Source organism: Acipenser ruthenus, chromosome 15, assembly GCF_902713425.1.
Source record: "Acipenser ruthenus chromosome 15, fAciRut3.2 maternal haplotype, whole genome shotgun sequence".
NCBI classification, from domain to species: domain Eukaryota; kingdom Metazoa; phylum Chordata; class Actinopteri; order Acipenseriformes; family Acipenseridae; genus Acipenser; species Acipenser ruthenus.
The window spans coordinates 22,335,855-22,360,755 of NC_081203.1; the positions used below are offsets into that span (position 1 = coordinate 22,335,855).

The following is a 24,901-nucleotide window of genomic DNA, read 5'->3' on the forward strand; positions in this document are numbered from 1 at the left end:
TGTTAATGAGGACATTTGTTTTGTTTGGTTATTAAGTGGGATGACATTCAACTACAATATTCATTTATTTGACCTCTTTAGCAGGCTTCAACGTCACATTTAATAGTTGACATTATGGCCTTCATAGAAAATAATTATTGACGCTTGTCTACAGCTCTTAAGGCCTTATTGGAAACAATCTTTTGCCCATGATCACAAGAATCTCCCCAATGACCAATATCGTCTAACGTCATTTGGTTTCATAACATAAATACATCTCTGTATACATCACTAAAATACAATTTAGTATATATTTGATATGAAGTGTAAACAACCAACCCAGAAAAATAAAACTACTATTTATAAAAAAGAGAAATCCTCCTCAGACATACTGTATAATAAACCAGAATATTGTGGTCTATATCTTCTCCTTTTGCTGTAACATGTCCCTGTCTGTGCTGTTGCCACCCAAATATATCCTTGAGAACAAAGAGCTTGCATCTCATTGGCACTCTTAAAATAATTCTATAAACAGGAAAAATAATGACAACTGTAATAAACAAGTGCTGCGTTGGCTTGCATACGTACAGCTATAGCCAAAAGTTTTGCATCAACTAGAATTTTAGGATTTAGACAACATTATTTCACAAGTAAATGTACCAGTAGGGCCTCACAAAATATATTTGACAACAATGTAAAGATTGTTTTATAATTCAGACAAGCTGTTTTGAGGAAATAGCTACAAGTATATTTCCTTTCTAATTTTTAAAATAAAAAGTTACCAAAAAACACTAAAGCAAATGCAGCTCAACAGCAGAAAATTTGTTTGGACTTCCCTAAGGGGAGTTTATTATGTTTATCTTCTTTAGATCACTGTAGTTTCCTTATATGAATTTAAATATTAATTAAGTTTGTTTCAAAGAAATTTAACAGCTTAAACATCAAAGTATGTGAAATATTTTCTATTTTTTGACCTGTACCAAGTATTAGACTGCACATTTAAATACAAAATATTGTGTACTTTTTTCCCTACTAGGGATGTGCAATAAATCCTACTACTATGCCTGTGAAATATCAATCAAAGCAGTTTGATTCTACAGTGTCAGAGGGCTACATATGCATTCACCAATTTCAATATCATACAAGTGTTCTGTTTACATTCTTATCATCTCACCAGCACCATATACACATTTCCCACAGGGACAAAATATTAAATAACTGTAAAAGTGAGCACATCACAAATGAATATATAGTATTATATACAGTACAGACACAAATTATGGAAACAACAAATTATTTACAGAACGACTGGGGGTGGCAATTGTATTGCCCATTCTTCCTCACTCAGACCCTTTACTTACTCAACAGTCTATTGATCAAGACATTATACACGTAGATCATATTTAGGGTAACACAGACTGCTTATTAAAATATTTTGAATATTTTTAAAGAGGAGATTATCTATTCAGGGATACATAGATATTTAGTGAGCAAGTAGCCGAAGTAAAAGTTATCCGGCAACCAGCTCGCCATCCCCAGTTGGAACAATTTAGGGTACTATTATACTTGTGAGATGAATTGTTCATTAAAATCTTTTGCATACGTTTTAAAGAGATGATTCTCTATTCAGAGATACCAAGGTAAGTAAGGGGTCTGGGGGTAAGTATGGAAAAATGGGCGATGCAATCACCACCTCTAGTCTTGCTATAAATCATTTCTTGTTTCCATCATTTGTGAAGACTGAAATGTTACATTTTAGAACTATATCAAAGCTTCTGGCACAAAACCCTCTACTTAAATGTCATGAATCCAAAGATCCTCTCCATATTATAATATGCCTAATATATATATATTTTTTGGTGTATTTTTTAGGATTATCTTTTCACATCTATGGCTTCTACATACAACACATGACTCTTTCTCTATCATAATTTGTGTTTAGAGTTATAGTGGATTCTCATGTCTTTCCTCAATCTGAACTTCTCCCCACAAACCCCACAAATGTACAAATGCACATCCATGTGCTGCTCTAGTTGATCACTGTTGGAGAATATCTGGAAGCACACCTGGCATATAGTCTCCCCGGCAGACAGGTGGGAGATCATGTGTCGCACGTGATCATGCTTAAGAAAAGTCCCCTGATCGCAGACAGGGCAAATGTACCTGGCCATGCCTTTGTGCATATCGTTGTGCAGCCGCAGCTGCCGCTCTCGTAGGAACTGCTTCCCACATGTCACGCAGGAGAACTGCTTCTGCTTGGTGTGAACTGTATAGTGTTCCCGAAGGTGACAGCGCTGGTAAAACCCCTTCCCACAGATGCTGCAGAAATGCTTCCGCCTGTGGTCTTGTTCCCTTTGCTCTGCCAAGGTGCTTTTGAACATGTTTTGCTTTGCGCACTTGGCCATGTGGTCTACTACTAACTTCTCGTTCTCGAAACGCAGACTGCAGTGTGGGCAACGGAAGGTGAAACAAGCGTCCTTGTACATCTGGCAAGACCTGGCGACGTCACTCTCGAACTGTACGTCGCTTTCTGATAGGCCTTCGTCCAATAACTGTTTCTCCTCGTCGACTGACTCATCTCCTATACCGTCAGTTTCCAAATCAGTTGTTTCCCCACATCTCTGTGCGTGTTCTTGTAACTGCTGGCCTTTGATTAATATTTGGCCACACTTACCGCAAGCACAAATATGTCCCATATGACTCGATATATAATGGGAAGACTGGTCTTCCTCTGTTAAAGATATCCCACATAGCTCGCAAGTGATATACACAGTGTCCAGCCTTTCCTCTTTTATGGCTTTGGTTAAAGTGCCTTTATTGTCTCGTTTTCCCAAATGAATCTCGAAAGAACCCTTACTGTTCTCCTTCCCAGACATGGCTGCTTCATCATCCTTAACATGAAAAACTGACTCTCTCACCCTGTCCTCATATACATCGCTCAGAACACAATTGTCCACACTGTTATCGCTAACCTGGACCACTTTAATGCCGTTTAGCTCTAAAGCAGAACTTTCCTCTGGCTCAATTTTGATAATGGTGGCATTCCTTGTTGCAGGCTGTTTACAGTCTACCCCCACTGTTTTGATCACAGTTTCGTTATTAAAGCTTTCGGTATCCAATTTCTGCTCCGGCCAGTCTGTGTCCATTTTACAAATGTCGTTCTGGTCCTCTGATGACTCTGAGACAGAGCTTTCAGTCTTACTAAATCCGTTGTCTCTTCCAGCGCTCTGTTTGGGTGCCTGAAATGCCTTTCTGTTAGTGCAGGTCAGGATATGTTCAATTAATAGTTTTTCACAGCTGAACACAAACCCACAATCATCGCAGGTGTACGTTCTTCCAAAACGTGGGCGCTCTTTAATGTGTGAAACTTTACTGCAGGGTTTCTTGCGCAGGTCACATGGCTGTTCAGAAACAGTGTCTACATTAGACATAACATGAGACACCAGGATATCGTCAGGCTGCCTGTTGCTGCTGCTGCTACTACTACTACTACTACTTTGCACAGCTGGTGTTGAGCTGGTGGCTTGCTGCAACCTTTCAGCTTCTACAACGCTGCCGGTCTTCTGCTCATACATACGGACGCCGAATATCATTTTACTGCTACTCAAAGAAGGAGTCAGATTTGTACGACTGACATCTTTAAGGTCCTCCAAAGATTCTGGAATATAATACATCTGCAAATAAACCATAGCAGCTTTGAGTTCCTCAAACTCGTACGGGCCCAAAGAGATTCTCCCAAGGTACATAAGCTGAAGAATGAGATCGAAACATTCTGCACTAATCTGCAAGTTGCTGAGATTCAGACGGGCTGTAACCGGCTGGTCTTTGATAAACATCATTCGGAAATAGGAACTGCAGGCTGCCAGGACCGCCCTGTGTGCCCGGAAGTAAATGTCTCCAATGGCAATACAGCAGTCACACAGGAAGCCCCATTCTCTCTGGTTATTCAGCTGCTGAAGGACATGGTCACTGTGGCTGGGCCTGGGCATTGTGTATAGTGAGAGGATGTATCCTAAGAGAGAGAAAACAAACAAAAATAACAAATATTTGCTTTAGTCTTGATACAATAGAAAAAAGTTGTATTTTGCAAAATGTTAACATTTTTGAACTCGTATTGCTTGAACTGTATACCACAAAAATGTGAAAATGTTTCAAGTTTCAATTTGATAATCTTCATTAAACTGAGCCTGACTGAGTGGGTGGAATCTGAGAGCCTGCAAGTCTGATATCAATCACATGTTACAACCTGTCTCATCTGCATAGTTCATTACTAAGATGTTTAGCAGGGCTCAGGTCTAACTTACAAACAGAAAGACCTGTAGTGATTTGGTCCTGTAAGTCTTTCTGATTCACCCCCTAGGTGCTTATTGGAGAACTGTAATTGTACCTATAAAATTGGCAAGTTGTACATAATTGACATCCAAATCACAAGCTCTCAGCTTCATTCAGACACACTTTTTGCTGCTGGTCAGATAGAAAGACCAAAAGTCTCACCTCATTAAGCACCAAGGCCTCTACAGCTTGTTGGACAAGCTTTCATGAAGAAGCTGAGTTGACTCTGAAAGGTGAGTAATGTATTAGGGTATTTTAGACACTCACCATACATATTCACTGAGAAGTTCAAGCCCTTGTGTAACAGTCTGAATAAATTAAACCAATTCTACTGTAAAGAAGTTTTCCTCTCATTTGTTTAGTAAAGGTCATACAAGCGTTTTCAGCTATTTACTAGAATCACACAAATAAAGAATATTGGAATGAAAAAAATCCACATTTCTCCCCATACTTAGGCATTTTAAATACTATTAGATATGTTGGTTTTCATAACCTTTATACATAAAAGTATATCATTATAAATTAATAAAATGTAAAAAATTGAGTTACTGAAATCCACTTCAAGAAACTACTTGTGCGTCTACTGAACCAAATATATATATATGTGTGTATATATACAGTATTGTGCAAAAGTTTTAGGCAGGTGTGAAAAAATTCTGTAAAGTAAGAATGCTTTCAAAAATAGACATGTTAATAGATTATATTTATCAATTAACTAAATGCAAAGTGAGTGAACAGAAGAAAAATCTAAATCAAATCCATATTTGGTGTGACCACCCTTTGCCTTCAAAACAGCATCAATTCTTCTAGGTACACTTGCACAAAGTCAGGGATTTTGTAGGCATATAGTCAGGTGTATGATTAAACAATTATACCAAACAGGTGCTAATGATCATCAATTCAATATGTAGGTTGAAACACAATCATTAACTGAAACAGAAACAGCTGTGTAGGAGGAATAAAACTGGGTGAGGAACAGCCAAACTCAGCTAACAAGGTGAGGTTGCTGAAGACAGTTTACTGTCAAAAGTCATACACCATGGCAAGACTGAGCACAGCAACAAGACACAAGGTAGTTATACTGCATCAGCAAGGTCTCTCCCAGGCAGAAATTTCAAGGCAGACAGGGGTTTCCAGATGTGCTGTCCAAGCTCTTTTGAAGAAGCACAAAGAAACGGGCAACATTGAGGACCGTAGACGCAGTGGTCGGCCAAGGAAACTTACTGCAGCAGATGAAAGACACATCATGCTTACTTCCCTTCGCAATCGGAAGATGTCCAGCAGTGCCATCAGCTCAGAATTGGCAGAAAACAGTGGGACCCTGGTACACCCATCTACTGTCCGGAGAAGTCTGGTCAGAAGTGGCCTTCATGGAAGACTTGCGGCCAAAAAGCCATACCTCCGACGTGGAAACAAGGCCAAGCGACTCAACTATGCACGAAAACACAGGAACTGGGGTGCAGAAAAATGGCAGCAGGTGCTCTGGACTGATGAGTCAAAATTTGAAATATTTGGCTGTAGCAGAAGGCAGTTTGTTCGCCAAAGGGCTGGAGAGCGGTACACAAATGAGTGTCTGCAGGCAACAGTGAAGCATGGTGGAGGTTCCTTGCAAGTTTGGGGCTGCATTTCTGCAAATGGAGTTGGGGATTTGGTCAGAATTAATGGTCTCCTCAATGCTGAGAAGTTCAGGCAGATACTTATCCATCATGCAATACCATCAGGGAGGCATCTGATTGACCCCAAATTTATTCTGCAGCATGACAACGACCCCAAACATACAGCGAAAGTCATTAAGAACTATCTTCAGCGTAAAGAAGAACAAGGAGTCCTGGACAGAGCCCTGATCTCAACATCATCGAGTCTGTCTGGGATTACATGAAGAGAGAGAAGCAACTGAGGCTGCCTAAATCCACAGAAGAACTGTGGTTAGTTCTCCAAGATGTTTGGGCCAACCTACCTGCCGAGTTCCTTCAAAAACTGTGTGCAAGTGTACCTAGAAGAATTGACGCTGTTTTGAAGGCAAAGGGTGGTCACACCAAATATTGATTTGATGTAGATTTTTCTTCTGTTCACCCACTTTGCATTTTGTTAATTGATAAATATAAACTATTAACATGTCTATTTTTGAAAGCATTCTTACTTTACAGCATTTTTTCACACCTGCCTAAAACTTTTGCACAGTACTGTATATATATATATATATATATATATATATATATATATATATATATATATATATATATATATATATATATATATATATATATATTATGATCACAGCATTTTACACATCAGTTTAATAAACAAATTATTCTTTATAAAATGCTGCACATATTAACGCTCCCCTCCCCCCCCTTTTTTCAAAAAGCCATTTGAACACAAACAAACAAACGAAGCATATCTGCTGAAACCCTTCCTGATGTACTGTAATACTAACTCTTACATTAGGGCTGGGAGAAGCATTTACACTGTCACAAGAGAGGATGAGTAATCATCAAACCGAAATGCATGCAAAATGCGGTGTGTTCCTCCCTTCCCTGGTCCCACTCCATTCCAGTGCACAGTAAGCAAATGCCATGTCTGCTACTGTACTACCACAAGTACAGCAATTACTGGAGACAGTACAGTGCTTTTCATGAAAACTAATTCCACTGGTGCAAACTACCCGACTGACAAAAACCATTGCTACTAAAGAATTTAAAAAACCCAGATATTTACAGCCCTTAAAATAAGCTTTAAAATGATACCAATGTTATTTGACTAGGTTATTCCCCGCTCGCTCGCTTATTTGGTGCTCCCGTTGGTGAAGGATGATTGTAAATCTTCACAGAGACAGATTTGTTAAAAGTGCCTAAAAACCATGAATTGTGGGTGTTGTCAAGTGATTGAAAACAAGACCTTTTGTGTTTGAAAGTGTTCTCAGGGTGTACAGGAGTCAAATATGGGTCAAAGGTTAAGTATAATCGACTAGACCAGTGGTTTTCAACCTTTTCATCTCAAGTACCAGTGTTTCCAGCAGGGACCAGCAAGAGCACACGTAACTATGTGCAATCTTAAACTGCTGTTGTAAAACCAAGACCTGCCCCATTACAAACAGGTTTGTTGTGTCTGTACTAACTTGTTTGTTGCCTCATTGTGCTGAATGGTTAATTTATACAGCTGATGACTGCAATGAACTCTGCATGTTTATATTTTTTATATTTTGTAAGTGTTGTGTATGGAATTGGTGACCACACCTTTAATTGTGTAGCTTTAATATGGGAAATAGCATGCTGCAGCTCCCATGCTCAATGTTAGTGAACTGAAGTCCTGATCTAACAACATGTAACACAGACAGCTCTGCAATACACAAACCTTAAGTGTATTTTTATTTGTTGCTGTTCTTGTTCTACGTTTCTTAAATGCAACTGTTCATTTTAATCTACTTTTTTACACAATAACTCACACAAGTTTGGTCACCATCACAACTGTTGCAAGATACTGGGGTTCCGTATTCTGCTGGTGTTAATATACCTCTGAATTTACAGGCATTTTTATTCGATCAAATTGTTACCGTCCTTCTCACACTTAAGTTTCTTAAAACATGTGATTTTTTTTTTTTTTTTTTTAATACAGACCGACGTCATGTCACATTCGTAAATACTGACACTTGGGTGGTGTTCGTGTATCCCAGAGCTGGCAGCGCTTGCTGCTCTTTGTTTTACGTCACACGCTGCTACTAGAGAAACGCCTTCCCAGAGCTTGCTGTTCGTGGCTGCTCTCTGTTTGACGTCACGTTGCTACTATTATTATTTATTTCTCAAGTAACGCCTTCTCCAAACCTTTGGGAAACTTACCAGCAACATCACCAATTTTACTTTAGTTGCACAATTAATGACTTATTCTATTTGATTCATGTATATAATTAAACGTAATTACATTTTTACTATTTTATATTCATTAATTCGTTTATTTATGTGGGTAACACTTTAAAATAAGTGTCTGTAATTCATGATGAATACACGTCTAATTCTAATAATTTAATTCCGTGTCTGCAATTCATTATGAATTACATACGAACAGACACTTATTTTAAAGTGTTACCATTTATTTAATACAGAGTTGACAAGGCTGTTCACCGTTCTTTGCATAAAGATAACAGGTCGTTCCCCTCCACTAACAAGGGGGCAGTAGTAGTTTTAGTAGCTATTTGAATTACGATTGGCAGGTCACTCATGATCTCTGCACCGTCTCTTTGGTTCACAGCCGCAGCCCACCTCCCGCAGCATCTTTTCAGAGCAGAGCTGTGCTATGCAGAATCTGCACAGATTTCAGCGGGTGGAACTTAGTGACGTCACGCAGCAGTCCTCGAAGAACGCGCAGCTGTGGAGAATTGCGGAAATCTGCGTTATAAGAACACGACCTTGCTTTTAAAGGGAGATGCAGCATTTTTGTGCCTAACGCCTAAAAACAGTAGTCAAAAGTATTTTTTGTTGTTGCATTTGTAACCATTTTAACCGCAGTCTGGCGCCCTGCATCATAATTTCTCATTTCTCTGTGATTCAGTGGTACAGATGGATTCATTACGATGGTGCGATTGACTGGGCATTGTGTTTTGAGACATATCGTCATAAAAAACTGTCGGTGCGTACCAGTAAGGTCACTGGCGTCACAAAGCCACGCACCCCCTACGTGCAGCAGCAGGAGATTATAAAAAATCTTCAAGCTCTGCTGTGGTTATATGAATAAAAACTTAAATTCACCTTCCAGGTTATGTTTGCGTAACGGCCTTAACACAAGTAAACCCTACTAAACGGCAAACCCATTTAAAAAATAGAAAAATACAACAAAACATTTTTGGGACACTACGCCTTTAAATAACGACAGGTCATTATAGAACACGCCTTTTAAAAATGTTCTATACACCCCGTTGGCATTCGAGATCTGTCAATAGAATACTGAAACAAAACTGAATTTAATGTACATTTCACATCACAAGCATATTTAGAAAAGAGTGAACTGTAGAATGTGCAATAACCGTTTCTCTTTGTGTTGCTGTAACACGTCAGAATAAATACAAAATAAATATACTGCACACTGATCCCATCTGCAATAGAAACACATTGCTTACTAGTTTCCAAAATGTACACAAATGCCGGAGAAACATCTTTGGGATTATGTTATATATATATATTTGCAGAGTACACATGAGTCAATACCTGTATATTCAGACGTCGCATTGGCAGGGCTTGTGTGTTGCACTCGATTTGTTTATTTTTTTTAATAAAATGTGTGTGCCTTAAATCTGCCCAACTGGAACAAACCACTCAATGAAACACGCCTGATTTTATATAATTATATATAAAAAGCGGATACTGTAACACATTCATTTAAGAAGTACCACTACTAAAATTACATACTGAATCTTTCACTAGAGTAAAAATACATGCAGCGGTGAACAGCCACAACTGTCAATATATACCACTGTCTGTGAAAACGATATATTATATAAAACTTAATTTCAAACTTTATTTCTGGTAGCTGTCAATTTAAAAGTGGGGTTGCTGTCCCGCCTACGCACAATTTATTGGCCTATTTCTAGAATCATGCGGGTTGTGTGGCTGTCAATCATACCGCACTGAAAAGCCATTAAAAGTGTACAGCTAATAATGGTGTTGAGCCTTTCTTTTTTTCAGAATTCACGTTACAAATCCTAATTCGATCTCTAAATAAAACGCAGTTATCGAATGGATGAAAGAAAGATAGAAAATGCTGACAGTTTAGAGATTCACGCATCGCCACCCCCGCGCTACTTCCCGCATTCACGTACATAAAAAAAAAACAAAAAAAAAACAGGAATAATGTTTCTGATGTGATCCCACGTACTACTTACCAACCGAAATGGTTGCTGAGGTAAAATTAGTATTATTCCAACTACGCCACTGTTTTGTGAGAGTTTTAAATCTTCTTGTTTTATCCCACGGTAAAGTTGTGGCGAGAATAATTGCTGAAAGACTAACCCCTACTGCAGCACGGATGAAAGAACTTCCGCACAGCCGCGTTCTGCAAACATCACCGCATTGAGGCTGCTGAAGACCAGCCCTGCTCACGCAATTCCACCCCTCCTGCAGCAGCCTGGAGATCTCAAACGAGAACGGGTCTCCCAAGCCCACCGGAACCTGAGAAAGATGCACATGTGTGTGTTTGTGATCCAACTGCAAGCAAATAAGTAGCAATAATTAATAAAACAAAACGTTACTCTAAAGTATCCAGTGTTTGCAACTCATTTCTAATTTATTCACAGTGAGTCTCATTAATACATCTGCTTTTAATGTAGCCAGAAACTTTTGCATTTTTTTCTCAATGTCTGCATTTTTTATTATTATTGAAACCGCGGTTTTATAATTCACGTTGGTGCTAATGAATCTGTGTTGTAACTGTTTCTTTTTACTTCTCAAGGTGCCACTACCTTTTCAACCAGTATGCATCTTGAGATTTACAAGGCTGTCATAAAACAACCTTTTTAAGACACATATATAGCTCGTTTTTATTGTTTTTTTATTATTAGTTTATTTAGCAGACGCCTTTATCCAAGGCGACTTACAAAGACTAGGGTGTGTGAACTATGCATCAGCTGCAGAGTCACTTACAATTACGTCTCACCCGAAAGACAGAGCACAAGGAGGTTAAGTGACTTGCTTAGGGTCACACAATGAGTCAGTGGCTGTGGTGGGATTTGAACCGAGGACCTTCTGGTTACAAGCCCTTTTCTTTAACCACTGGACCACACAGCCTTTTGGGTGTTTATTTCTCTGTTGCTGTTTTTAACTTTAGTTCATATCTTATTAGATCAAACAAAGTTAAGTCACAGTACAAGCTTCCCTGTATCCACTATCCTTATGTCTGTTTATTACATTCTTCCATAGTCTAGCCTTCTCTGCACTCATTTTCACAGGAAAGCAGATCTTGTTGACAGTTCAGTATGTTCTGTCAGCAGTCACAGGTTATAGATGGCAGCTTTGAGCTCTGCTATTGCCCAGTAAACAAAAACTGAAATTATTAAATTTGGTGGGCTACAAATATAAGGCAACAATTGTCTTCCAATAAGAAAAAACTAGGTACAACTATTTTTCAAACTATACACGGTAGCTTTAATAGTATCTTTGCTTTGCAGTGCACACACAGTATGGGCTTTGACTGACAGACAGGAGTAATTTCACACCTTCAGTCACTGCTAAACCAAGCTGGAACTAGACAGCCAACATGAAAGTGAATGGTGTGATATTTCATTGTCAGTTTAATCTGCTAAATTTAAGAGTAACATTATATATATATATATATATATATATATATATATATATATATATATATATATATATATATGTAATGGTATATAATTTATATCTCATGAAAAAATGAATCTGAAAAAAATATTAAAGATGCAAAATTATGAAGATTATTAAACTTTAGGGGAAACAAAAAGAAAATTGGTTTTGAAAAAAAGGAAATAGGTGTGTTTCTGTAATTTATTCAATAATAATTTGAATAATAAAATTAGTTGTGGCTGGATCATTTCACTGTGTGGAAGGAAACGGCTGTTAACTATTTAGCGTGGCTGCATACGCTTAACTCCAGATACTATGCTGGGGCAGTATGTGTTGCATGTTTATATGCGATGACAACCCATAGGCTTTGCGTGAAGTTAAAGTATAACCTTACCGCTAACGGTATCGATATAATGCTGTTACCAAGCTACAGTAATACAAAATTGTTAGAGATTCAGCAATCTTCAGGCTTGTTTGAAAATAACGTATTCGTTATTTTAGATACAATTGTAACTTATTGTCGTTATTTATTGATAATCCGTAGCTGTATTTTAAAACATTCTATATATTGGATGCAAAGCAAAATGTAATACTAGTGTATCATCATAATGCCTGTACAAGCACGTGACAACAAAACAAAGCTCACTGGAAAGAAACACCGCGAGACAGAACGAGAACGTCTGCACAGCAACAAATACAAGTCAACCCCAAGCTTTAGCGTATAGGGGGTAAGAAACAGTTTACACATTTACAACATTAATTGCTATGATGGCGTTAACTGCTAAATTAAATTGCATGCATACAGGTTTAGACTACATGGTTGAAGTTCAAGGGCAATATTTGGCTTTTTTTTTTCTTTTAGTAAGAGCTCTGGTCTGGATGCAGCCGTAAAATGGATGTTTTGCTTTGAAATTAGTTAGGCTAGTTGCATTGCAAAAAAGGAATTATACAAATAACGTTTCCTAAATAACAACAACAAAACAAGGATAGGTACTGCGGGTTGCGTGTTAAAGCAACCAATACACACTGTTGTCATATGTCTATATTCTTAACAACTGATAAATGTGTCCAATTATTTATATAATTGTTAATATATACTATGATAATTTGATTCAGTATGGGTCTGTGTTATGCTAAAAACCTCATGGTCTGTCGGTTACTAGTAGCAACAGCAACGTTCTCGCGGTATTTATTTATTTGGTCAGTCGGTGTTTGTAATGCTTTTGTAAATAGTATTTCTAAAATAGCAAAGATATATTATTATGCTATTGCATGTTGTGTTGTAAATGACGCCAATCACAACGGGCAATGCAGTGCACAAAACAATTGCTTACCGGTGTAGTGTTAGAAAGTAGTGCATCGTCAGAATGTGGTACGTGTCCCAAACACGACCTGTGTAATGTCAGAAAGTGGTACATTGCCACATTTTGGTACATGTGCAATCAATTGCTATCTGATGGGTGTTTTGCTGTTGTCAAAAAGAGGTACAAAAACGGTGTAAAAGACTGAAAACAGCATAACGTACCAGATTTGAATGGCTGTTTCCCTGCTTTCTTAGTGGAAGTTGTTTAGGCCTGCGCGACAAACCGCTTTTTAGAGCGTACCTGAAAATAACACTACACCGAAGGACTACTGGTGTTTAGTTTATGGAACTGAGTGACCTGAGAGTTGTTGTCAGTATTTCAGTGACTTTACTTTGAGTAACTTAGTTGCTATTAAAAGTAATGCCCCTATTAAGATCATCACAGTCTATTGCGTTTTAATAAACATTTCAAGAGATTGCATCACTATATATTTGTGACTCCAAAAGTACAGAGAAATGTGACTGTTTTTGAACTTCAGTATCATGTTCATATGCCACATGTCTCCTGTTGTTAACCCTTTTTGTATGCTAGCCTCCAAGTAACGGGATTCTCTACTTTAAAAACTACTACAGTGGTGATCCTACTTTATACTTTTGAAATCTATTCTTCAGTAGGGGTCATTGTAGTCTGTGAAACACCTGACTAACAGCTCTAAGCTGTATTAAACACATGAGCAGTTAACACTAATAATACACCAAATTTATTTCCTAATGAAATGATCACACCCTATAGAGTGAATGACACACAGTTTTATTTTTTGATACATATTATAACACCCTAAAAATGGTGGTACTGTAACTTTAATGGTCAGTTCCTTTAGGTCAGCGCTTCACATCTCTGAAAAGCTGCACAAAAGGACCAGAAACATGAGCAATTAAAGCATATACAACTGAAAAGGGTTATTTATAGTTTTGGCAATTCTGTTTCAAATGCTGTGAACTGGTAGCTGCTGTATTTTATTATTCCTTGCGCAGCTATAGTGCATAATTCTGCTCATCTGTAAGTATCTAGGTTAACTGGATGTATTTCGACAACCATCATCCAATTGTGATGAAACTTGGACTGGGCATTCATCAGCTCACGGTCTTGAGAACATGAGTTTGTGTTGAAGGTTAAATCTTTTCAGCTGTCAATAAAATAGTAGTATTTATTGTTGTATTTACATTTTACTTATTCTTTTTATTTAAAACAAAATAAACATTCATTTTACTTCTGTACTTCACAGGGTATTTGTTCGATACCTATAGTTTCTAGTTCAATGTATATTTTTACTGCAGGTCACCCTGGCAACATGGATGTGTCCAATCACAGTCTGGCTCTTTTGCAGCAGCTGAACATTCAGCGAGAGTTTGGCTTCCTGTGTGACTGCACAGTGGCGATAGGCAACGTTTACTTCAAGGCACACCGCGCTGTGCTCGCTGCTTTCTCCAACTACTTTAAGATGATATTTATTCATCAGACTAGGTAAGAAATTTAACTTCAGAATTATGTGGAGCAGTTTGAAATAAAGACTTTTTGACATGCCATTGAAACCCCAGAGGGACAGTCTGGTTTCAGTTAATCCCTCTAGGGTCAAAGCTATTGGAAGCAGTGAAATGAGTTGCTGTGGTTTGCTGTGAGGTGACAATAGATAAGTGAGTGTCATTTTAAAGTAACTAGGTAACACAGTAATTCCATAAGTCAGCCATTTTGCACAGGTGTGCAGTTTTGAAAGAAACACATATTTTCATTTTAAAACATGATAATATGGTACTATTCAAACTTTCAGTTTCTATGCCTTATTCTTTGCTTATCTGTTTACACTTGTACTCCCTAGGTCCTTTCACATCAGTAGTGCCTTCACGGTCAAAGCTTTACAGGTTGATAGAATGTCAGTAAATAAGGGAAGCAGCTTCACTCTACAGGTGCACTGACCAAGGAAGCACAAGACAGTTTAAAAGCATGGCTTGTAAACAGAGATTTATTTAACCTAGTGTAGAACCAGATATAACATTTTAAAATGAAAAAAACATTTTTGCTATAGCACATGTGTCTTTCAAAACTACACATTTGAGACCTACAAAATAAACGGATGTGTATGGTGGAGACATTTCATTGAACTATTTTGTTAGCTACAATGACTTTAGGTTAAACAAGACACAATTAGGGAAAACTTGTCCTCCACATTTTTATTCTTGTTGCTACTACTGTAGTTCCTACTACAATAACATGAGGGCCACGTTTCCCCAGTCTTGTTAAATCTGCCACTTTTACATTACATCTGTACTGGGCTGACCCTTATTTGTATATAAAATGAGTGCTTTTATATAATCTTTATCTGGCTATATCCTTTATGCTAACTTGACCATTCTTGTTCACTTGAAAGGGTTTTGGACAGATATAACTAACTGCATAAATACTTTCAGTATTTTATACTGGGTGAAACACATTTTATAAAGCTTTTGTAGTCTGCAATTTACTACTATTTTTGAAAGGCAGTGCCTGTTAATTAAAATCCCACAAAAGTAAAGTGACTCTTATTTCTGGCAGTCTGCCTATGTAGCTTTCTTTAAATTAAAGAAGTAATACATATACTGGTAAGACTGGTCTAGGAAGAAGCCATCCCACAGTACCACACCCAGTTAGAATGTATCACATTTTGTCTGGAGTTTGCCATAGTAAAAAAATAGCAAAGTGTGATAAAGCATAGTAAAACCATAGTTAAGAATTGCAAAGCCCAGAGAGGTATGGTAAAGTATATAAAAAATACGGCAAACTATGGTAGCATAGTTTGCCATGGGAAAAACATTGTAAAACTGCAAAATTACAATGCAAGAATATGATGTTAAGCTTTTATAACGGTAAATCATGGATAATTAAGCTTATAGATCACATACCTTTCTATTTGAAGTCTGTATTAATTGTAAGGCTGCTGACATGAATTCCCTCATCACTGTGTTCCTGGCGGAGTAAGAAGATAACCATGGTTAATCAATACAGGAAGCAGCCTGTTGGTAATTGGAAAGTGGTTGGGGATGATGGAAAGCAAGTTGAATGACATGTTTCCCTGACGCAGTTGTACGTGCAGAGTAATCAACTTGCTGTTTCCTAGAACACCAAGTCTGTATGAGCTATAGCATGATCCAGTTGACACAACTGGTATGAGCTACACATTGTGTCTAAAAAGAGAATTCTGGTGTGCCTGTCATTCAAAAGAAAGACAGGGGGTTGATGGTTTCAAAAAGTTCCGCTTTCTTTGTTCCAATTTCTTCCCTTTTGTTCTTATCACAGCGAATGCATTAAAATACAACCTACCGATATCCAGCCAGATGTATTCAGTTACCTGCTCCACATCATGTACACTGGAATGGGCCCAAAGCAGCAAGTCGACCAGAGCCGCTTACAGGAAGGGATTCAATTCCTTCACGCCTTTCAGCTTTACCGTAACGTAAGCACAGCAAACCAGGAGGCTGCTTTGGATGCAGTAAAAATGTCAAACCTCTACGGGATCCAGATATCATCGCAGATGACAGCCAAAGAAACCCTGGGGCTGAAGGACAGTCAGTCGAGGGGCTTGGAGGTAGAGAGAGCTAGCGCTCCAGATGATCACTCACAGATCCGGCTGCCCCTCGCTGTTGGGCTGGAGGGAGCCTCTTCAGACTTGCAGCTGTCTAACGTCCACCGCCCTGCTTCTGCAACCTCCAGAGAGGAGACGGAAGTCTCAAACATCTTTGTGACAATAAAGCAGGAAAAGGTGGAGCATGAGTTGGCCAGTGAGCCCCAAACCAGTTCTCCCCATAGCCAGGAAAATCAAAGCCCCAGTGTCTTTAAAGGCGGCTTAAAATCGTTGTTTTGTCACTATTGTGGAGAGCGATGCAGTTCCCGTAGCAGTCTGTGGGAACACCTTCACACGCACGCGACCGTCTCACTTCCTTTGGAAGTGCCGGGAGCCGTTTTGGAAAATAACAACCTGGGGGTGGTGCAGAAAATCAGTGAAGACTTTGACAGTCTGGAAGATCGTCCACTACAGAGTTACCTCACCAGCAAGAACCCTCTTCTGCTTGAGCAGGCAGACGCTGGCAGCATAGAGGAGGCAATGTGCCACAGTCAGTCCCTGGCATTATCTTCAGAGGAACTGGCAGCAGAACTAAAAAACAGCAGTCCATACTCTCGTAAACGAAAGATTGCTTGTGTGATCTGCAGCCTTAGGTTTGCGCAAAAGAGCCAATTGCAGGAACACATGTACACCCATACCGGTAAACATTCCCGCTGTCACAGGTACAACAGAGTTTGCAGTCAGCTGATTCAAACATCCCATCAGTACTGTGAAAACCAGGCTGAATATACAGTAGAAGAAACTACTAGGGACACTCAAGACAACCTCAGTTCTTGCTATTCTTTAGACTCTGAGGTTTCTCAAGAAAGTATCGATACTGTTCTCGTAGATTAAACCCAATCCTGGGACTTTTTCTTAGATGGTATGTGTTGATTCTTTTGCCAATGCATCATTTTTATTTATTTTTTTTCTTGCTTCCCATTGTGTGTCTCATAATGCAGCTCTTCAGTTTGGTGTGACGTCTATTCTTGAAGCTGCTCTGTTGGTTCCAGTGTCTGTGAAGCTGTTTGTTTATTAATAGACTCTTCTGAATTGAAAAGGAAAATATTGGTGTGACAAAATTAGAAATGACAAGAGTCTCTTAACTTTCGTAGGCTTTACTGCAGCTGCATGTTAAATCTCTCCTCCGAGGTCACCAGGGATCAATGCATACTGTAATGCAATATCCACCATGAAATGATTAGAGAATTGCAACAGTAGTAATAACCAAGGTTGAGATTTTAGATAATCTGCTTTCCTCTTATTCTAGCTCAAGTGGACCAAATTCAGTGGAGGTGTTTCCTCCATTTGTTGTTGATGGTACAAATGGTTGCAGGGTAGGTGCTGTGTGCATACATAAGAAAGCTGCTCCACTTGGTCATAACATGTCTACAGTTAGCAAAAATGACCATTTTGATTTCTCCATGTGAGGGAGAACCGTGCCACAACGGGCTCTTAAAGAGACAGAAAATGGAATAAAATGGAATAGACTGTAACCTTAAAAAGGTTTTGTGTACTAAAACAAAAAAAAAGCTTAATTAAACGGTAGACTAAATAGGGTGTACAAAATTAAACAATTATCTCATAAATGTTATTTGTTTTTTTAATTCTTGTCTTGTTTCCGTTTTTCACAACCTTTCGACTTGTTTTTTAAACCCATTATCAGCCTTAAAAGGCTTGTTATAAGGGCTTTCCCACAACGAAAAGCAATAGACGTAAACAATTGATGCAAATCATTGATGTAAGGGGTCGAGCAAAATTTTTTTATTTTATATATAGGTTACTGTGTAGAAATCTTGCAAAACTACTTTTTACTGCTTTTACAGTAATTGTGTAATTTTAAAATGGTGGTGTTCATGACATGTGAAACAAAAAAAAAAACAAATGTGTGTTTTGTAACACACAGAAGTGGATTTAGAGAGACATACAGAAATGCAACTTCCTCAAAAGTTTATCTGAATACAATTCGAAAAAAAAAAGTGCTATCGGGCCTAAAAGTAGTTTTCTAGATCCATTCTACAGATTACAGCTCTTCCAGATTGTATCAATTTAAAATTTTGGATACATTTTGGGTTTAATCTAAATATACAGGTGCAGTGTACCCATAAATATTTTAGACCCGATGTAGTGTTAGAAAGTGGTACAACGTCAGAATGTGGTACACATACCAAAACACGACCCATGTAATGTCAGAGTGGTAAGTGGTCATGTTAAAAGTAGTACGCTGTCAAATTTTGGTACAGGTGCAATCAATTGCGATCTGATGGGTGTTTTCCTATTGTCAAAAAGAGGAGAATTTACCATTAATTATACTTTTTTTTTTTTTGTAAACTTAAACTGCAAACAGACAATCAATTTATCTAAAAAGAAAAAATAATTCACAACAAACAAGACAAAATGAGAAGTCCACCGCAAAATTGCACAAGTAAAAAAATGTAAAAGGCCCAATGTATAGCATATGATACATATTTGCATAATATTTTCTTAATGGTGAAAAAATATGATAAATTCAATTAAAAAAAAGATGTAAAAGACTGAAAACAGCATAACATACCAGATTTGAATAGGCGCTTCCCTGCTTTCTTAGCGGAAGTTTTTTAGACAAGTGTAGTGAGCTGCATACCTGAAAATAACAATACACCGGTTCTAGTCAGACTTTTTTCTTTACAATTAAACATATATAAATAAAAACTAGATATACAAAATGTACAGTAGTAGCAGAAAAAACACAGGCTCATCTACTCAAGCAACTACTCCACATGGCTCCTGCTTTGTTGCTCCTAAACATTAGGGCATCGTGTGTACATGAAATAGCCTGAACACTTGGATGCGTAAACAAACAATAATACAATATACCAATATAGCAGTAATGTCTCACCGCCACTAGAGGGCCTCTAGGGACTGCAAAAGCGTTATTGATACATACTTTTTGCTTCTTTTTTTAACTGACAACTTTACAGTCTTTAAACTCTGTTACTATACAACATTATTATTACATATCTCAGTTATGCTCTTTCTCTTCTATACAGATGTATACAGATTCATCTAAGAGAAAAAAAAAACGGTTTATTAAAATCCACAATTAAAAAATAATATATTATTCAAAGAGTTTATTTATTTAACCCTTTCAGTCCTGGCGGGACAACAAGGTCCAGCCTTATCGTAGCGCCGTAAATTAACATATGCCGTCGGAAACTAGGTTGGAACCTCCCGCGACAGTCCCAGTCTAAGGCAGTGTACTGCCCGCGTCAGACGGCTGAGGCGTCTTCTTAGGAAGTACCACCCACACGTATGTCCACTTCCTGTAATCGCATTCTTCAGCTCGACAGAAGTAATTGAGGACTGAAAGGGTTAAAGAGTGATCCGCTACACTCCACATGGCTGGCCAGGCTTCTATAGCAGAACCTATTCCTTCACTGTATGTGCCATAAAGCAGTTACGTTAAGCCTTGTAACACCAGTGCTGTACATACATATTTTTTAGACATATTGTGAAGGGACTTTGGAATACAAAATAGATCTGATTCTGTGACTATCAATAGGAATATTACAGCTTTTAAGAAGAATATCAATTTTCTACAGTCATCTCCAGCAAGAAACAAAAAAAAAAAACCAATTTGGACGCAAAAGTAGGAAAATTGCTCTCAGCAGTCATCAGATATTTCAAAGAAATATGTTACTATGGAAACTAGATGGCATTTGAAAGCTACATTAGAGAGTTTATTAACACATATCTTTCTATAAAAGAATTGTGTTCAAGTTCAAAGTCAAATTAACATGTCAGAAATAATAATTGACACAGGCTGTGGCCACATTATTAGGGACATTCTGGTACACTCCACTCTGATTTTCAGCACACTGTTTTGGTCTATGCAGCTTGCGCACAACCTACATTAAGTGTATGGATTATTTCACCTATTGATTTACTGCTCTTCTGGTTTTGTTTAAATTAATCAGTAGTGTAAAAATCACGAAAAATCAACAAAAGAAATACAATTTAACAGTAAAACAGTGCTAAATGTATGGTTGCAGTGTTTTATTCCTCTCAGAAAAGGGGAATGATCTATACAATGGGTATTGTGACTATAAGTGACGGATACATATTGAAACATGTACTATGGAAGTTGTTTCACCTTTAATGAAACTACCATACGGGTACATTTGCAAAACATAACTTTTCTATTGCCACATTCTTATTTTTCCCACATTTTGCTCTACAGTAATCTTTTCTACTTTGCATTTATTTTGTAATGCAAGTGCCATCTTTAAACAATATTCACCCCATCTCATACTGAAGTTGTTAAATGGTGTTCAAATTTAAAAATAGGGAAAAAAAGTTTTAATACACATAAAATAAAATGCGGCAATAAACAAGTTATGTAAATATACCCTATGGTAGTATAATTATAGGTGAAACAAGATGCATAGTAAATATTTAATTTTTGTCTGTCAACTGTAGGCAAACTTCCCAGCAAATAGATCCTTGTCTCTTGCTTTATAGGGCCCTATGGACTATCAATATAGTCCATTTCATCCATCAAGGCATTATTGAAGAGACTGATTAGTTCTGTCAGACCCAGTGTGGATTGATTGAGTCTCAATTCAATTGATTTATTCTGCTACTGAGGGGTGCTGTAATGAGAGTTGAACCGGAGACCTTCTAGTTACAAGCTCTGGACTTTAACCACTGGACCACACTGCCTCACAAGCCACTCTGAAAGAAGCGACTGCAAACTGGACAGCCTTCATTCAGTTGACATGCTAGCACTCCAAGCACATTCAGTGATTGTTTCCACCTGTACAACCATCCTCAAATGCACTGCCACTGCAAGTGCATGCTAATGAACTGTTACACTATCCCGTCTGATAACTGGAAAGGAGACAAATCTGCCCACATGACTATTGGACAAAGTGGTGGTTTGTTGCTAGAGGACAGGGATATAATAGCTTCTGCTCAAGGAAGGACAAGGTATGTACTGCTACCTGGTCCAGAAGCATGGCGCATACAACAAACAAAACAGCCAAAGCTAGCCAAGGAAGAGAATCCCACAGCCAAGCTAGTTCCTCTCCGAAGGATGATGACGGACCCTGCTCTTCACCACAACTGAATCATCAATTACACAATACACCAACTGAACAAGGTGAAGATCAGAAAAGGTCTGATCGAGAAGCTCACAGCTGATATTTCAGAAGGAGGGCGAATAGCCACAGCCGGAATCCCTTTAAATTCTAAAGAAGAAACTGATGTGGTCTGCATCTCAGAAGGATACAGAGGTGGTGTCAAAAACAACCTCTACACTCAGGCCTTCCTCTTTATTTCTGGGTTTTCCATATTTAAACTCTTGCTGGTGCAGCCACCAGAGTCACCAGCCTGTGGATAATGTGGGCTGCAGGAGATTAAAGTACAAGCCAATCACATCTATGGGGATGCAGGAGTAGCTGAAGGAAGAATGGTCTAAGCTAAAGTTTGACCTGGTTAACTGGAAGAGCTGCATCCCTTACATCGTCCAGACAGGAACGGTTATGACTGTGGTTGAGTGATGCATAAGCATTTGTTTACATTGAAGAGTGAGATGAACCCTATCCTGCTTTGCAGCACTCGTCTGAGTACCAGCAAAGTGGATACATAAAGGAGTTTGTGATGTAACCAAGTCTGAGCTTTTAGTCGGTTTGTTGAAGAGGACCATTAACAGTCCACAGTTTGGCACACCAGAGGCTTTCCTACAGAAGAGGAGAAAAGCACAATTTCATAATTCTAGCAAATTAAAGGAGGCAGGGGGGTCTGTCGAATCTGAAAGAAATGATGCCTCGACTGATAACACTATGTAACACAATTTTTGTTCCTGGGTAGTAAGTGTTATTTCCTAATTGCTTATGCCTCAAAAGTATAGAAAATGGCTATTATTCCCCACAAACTTTGCTTTTGTGACCAGGACAGTGATATTTTGAAATTTACCTATTTCCAATGAGAAAACGGGCAAATTTGTGTCTTTTCGTTCACATAAAGTCAGAAAAAACAACATATGAATCCAAATTAACATGTATTTATACTAAAGTAATACAAAAATGACTACAAAAGATTTAGAAGTGAGTAGTTTTTCGATATTTACGATTATACTGTAAATCACTTTCACGAATCAGCCCCCAAATGTAGTCTCCCACCATGTTCTTGTTATACTGTCCTTGGTAGCGGCGTTCAAAGTCCAGTATATCCTGGTGGAAGCGCTCGCCTTGCTCCTCCGAGTACGCTCCCATGTTCTCCTTGAATTTATCAAGATGAGCATCAAGGATATGGACTTTGAGGGACATCCTACAGCCCATTGTGCCGTAGTTCTTCACCAGAGTCTCAACCAGCTCCACATAGTTTTCGGCCTTGTGATTGCCCAGGAAGCCCCGAACCACTGCGACAAAGCTGTTCCAAGCCACTTTCTCCTTACTAGTGAGCTTCTTGGGGAATTCATTGCACTCCAGGATCTTCTTTATCTGTGGTCCGACGAAGACGCCGGCTTTGACCTTTGCCTCAGACAGCTTAGGGAAGAAGTCTTGAAGGTACTTGAAGGCTGCCGACTCCTTATCTAGAGCTCTGACAAATTGTTTCGTAAGGCCCAATTTGATGTGCAGTGGTGGCATCAGCACCTTCCGGGGGTCCCAGCCGTACTCATCGTACTTCAAGGCATCCAGCAAGGTCTTGATGCTGTTGTAATCCTCTTTGAGGTGCACCGAGTGAGCCAGGGGAAGAGACGGGTACTTGTTACCATTATGGAGCAGCACGGCTTTGAGGCTCCTGGATGAGCTGTCAATGAAGGACAGTATAACGAGAACATGATGGGAGACTACATTTGGGGGCTGATTCGTGAAAGTGATTTACAGTATAATCGTAAATCTCGAAAAACTACTGACTTCTAAATCTTTTGTAGTCATTTTTGTATTACTTTAGTATAAATACATGTTAATTTGGATTCATATGTTGTTTTTTTCTGACTTTATGTGAACGAAAAGACACAAATTTGCCCGTTTTCTCATTGGAAATAGGTAAATTTCAAAATATCACTGTCCTGGTCACAAAAGCAAAGTTTGTGGGGAATAATAGCCATTTTCTATACTTTTGAGGCATAAGCAATTAGGAAATAACACTTACTACCCAGGAACCAAAAAAAAAAATAATTTGTTACACGGTGTAATGGTCTGGACTTCTGAGAAAAAGTGACTGAAATAGCAAAAGCTCTCTGGCTTCCTGCGGCTAATAACAGTCTGAGGAAAGTTTATCAGTAGCATGGCAGAAAGTACCAGTCATGCAGACCACAAGCACAGTTTGATTATCATAATATGAAGAAATAAAAATCCCACTGACTAAGCTCAAGACAAAATCATATAAAATGTGTTTTCAAGGTCTTACCACTCGCTGTTTTTAAGTAAAAAGGGAAAGAGGCATTTGTAACATATTGATGCTGGGGAGTGCTTCACTTCATTCCAAAATCCCAGTTAATACTGTATTATTTTATTCTACAGTTTATTTAACCTTCTTGAAGAGACACGTAAGTTATTAACATTGAAATTAGCAAATGAAGGTCAAGTTTAAGGACTTGATCAACAAAGATTCCTGGTTACGTGGGTGAGTAACATTGTCCACAAACTTATTCAGGAGTGTAATACTTACAGATTACTCACAGATTTTTTGAATAAAATATAAGCTGTTAAATGTCAATTCTCTTTGTATTTTTAAAAACTATTGGTGGCATTGATATTTGAGCTAAAGTAACAAAAAAAACAACTTTGTGTTTTTTCTTTATAAATAGGCATAAATGAGCAACTAAGAGGGCTCCATCTCCAACAATGTAGATTTAATTCTAATTTTGGACAGAAACAATTAATTTGCATAGTACTTCAGTGTGCAAGGGTGTGTTAGGCTTTGTAAATGGAGTATATATTCAACTGGATGCAATTGCGGCCTACTATAGAATGCCGTTCAACTTTAAATACTACTTGTTAATATTTACATTCTATTTGCCATTGATCCCAGCACTGGAAATGTTTAAATACACATCAAGTGCCTCTGCGCCTAATAAAGGGTGAAGGGCCTCTCTTTATAAAAAGCATTTCAAACTGACTGAAATTTCCCTGTTAAAAGCATTGTTCAAAGTCAAGTAAAATCACGGCTCACAAAATGTCAATTACAGTCCTTGCAGAACAGATTTTTTTTTTATTATTCTCTAGAATGGAAAAAACAGCTTTTTTAATAAAGAACTGTGTAATCTTAACAGAATTACAGTACTTGTGTTGTTCACAAGCCAGTTGATAACACTGGTGAGCCTATAACACTCCTTTATATTACTCATACTAATGTAGAGT

The 24,901-nt window shown here is 38.2% G+C and overlaps 2 protein-coding genes across 5 annotated transcripts; one reads left to right on the top strand and one right to left on the bottom strand.

Annotated features, from left to right (window-relative positions):
- Positions 1–1,821: 1,821 nt before the first annotated feature.
- On the bottom strand, positions 1,822–10,492 carry LOC117419117 (zinc finger and BTB domain-containing protein 1). Of its 4 annotated transcripts, none has more exons than XM_058987464.1 (3): positions 10,311–10,492; positions 4,474–4,537; positions 1,822–3,991 (listed from the first exon to the last, which is right to left on the bottom strand). In XM_058987464.1, exon 3 carries the CDS (start codon positions 3,966–3,968, stop codon positions 1,905–1,907), a length of 2,064 nt encoding a protein of 687 aa, XP_058843447.1. In that variant the 5' UTR covers positions 3,969–3,991; positions 4,474–4,537; positions 10,311–10,492; the 3' UTR covers positions 1,822–1,904. The 4 variants fall into 4 exon arrangements, with proteins under 4 accessions (XP_058843447.1, XP_033887795.3, XP_033887796.3 ...); XM_034031904.3 differs by having other exon boundaries at positions 10,184–10,492; XM_034031905.3 differs by lacking the exon at positions 4,474–4,537.
- A 1,710-nt stretch (positions 10,493–12,202) lies between these two features.
- LOC131697574 (zinc finger and BTB domain-containing protein 25-like) lies at positions 12,203–22,441 on the top strand. The gene is made up of 3 exons (XM_058987466.1): positions 12,203–12,343; positions 14,257–14,443; positions 16,250–22,441. The coding sequence occupies exons 2-3, from the start codon at positions 14,271–14,273 to the stop codon at positions 17,406–17,408; spliced, it is 1,332 nt and encodes a 443-aa protein (XP_058843449.1). The 5' UTR covers positions 12,203–12,343; positions 14,257–14,270; the 3' UTR covers positions 17,409–22,441.
- The last annotated feature ends 2,460 nt before the right edge of the window (positions 22,442–24,901 follow it).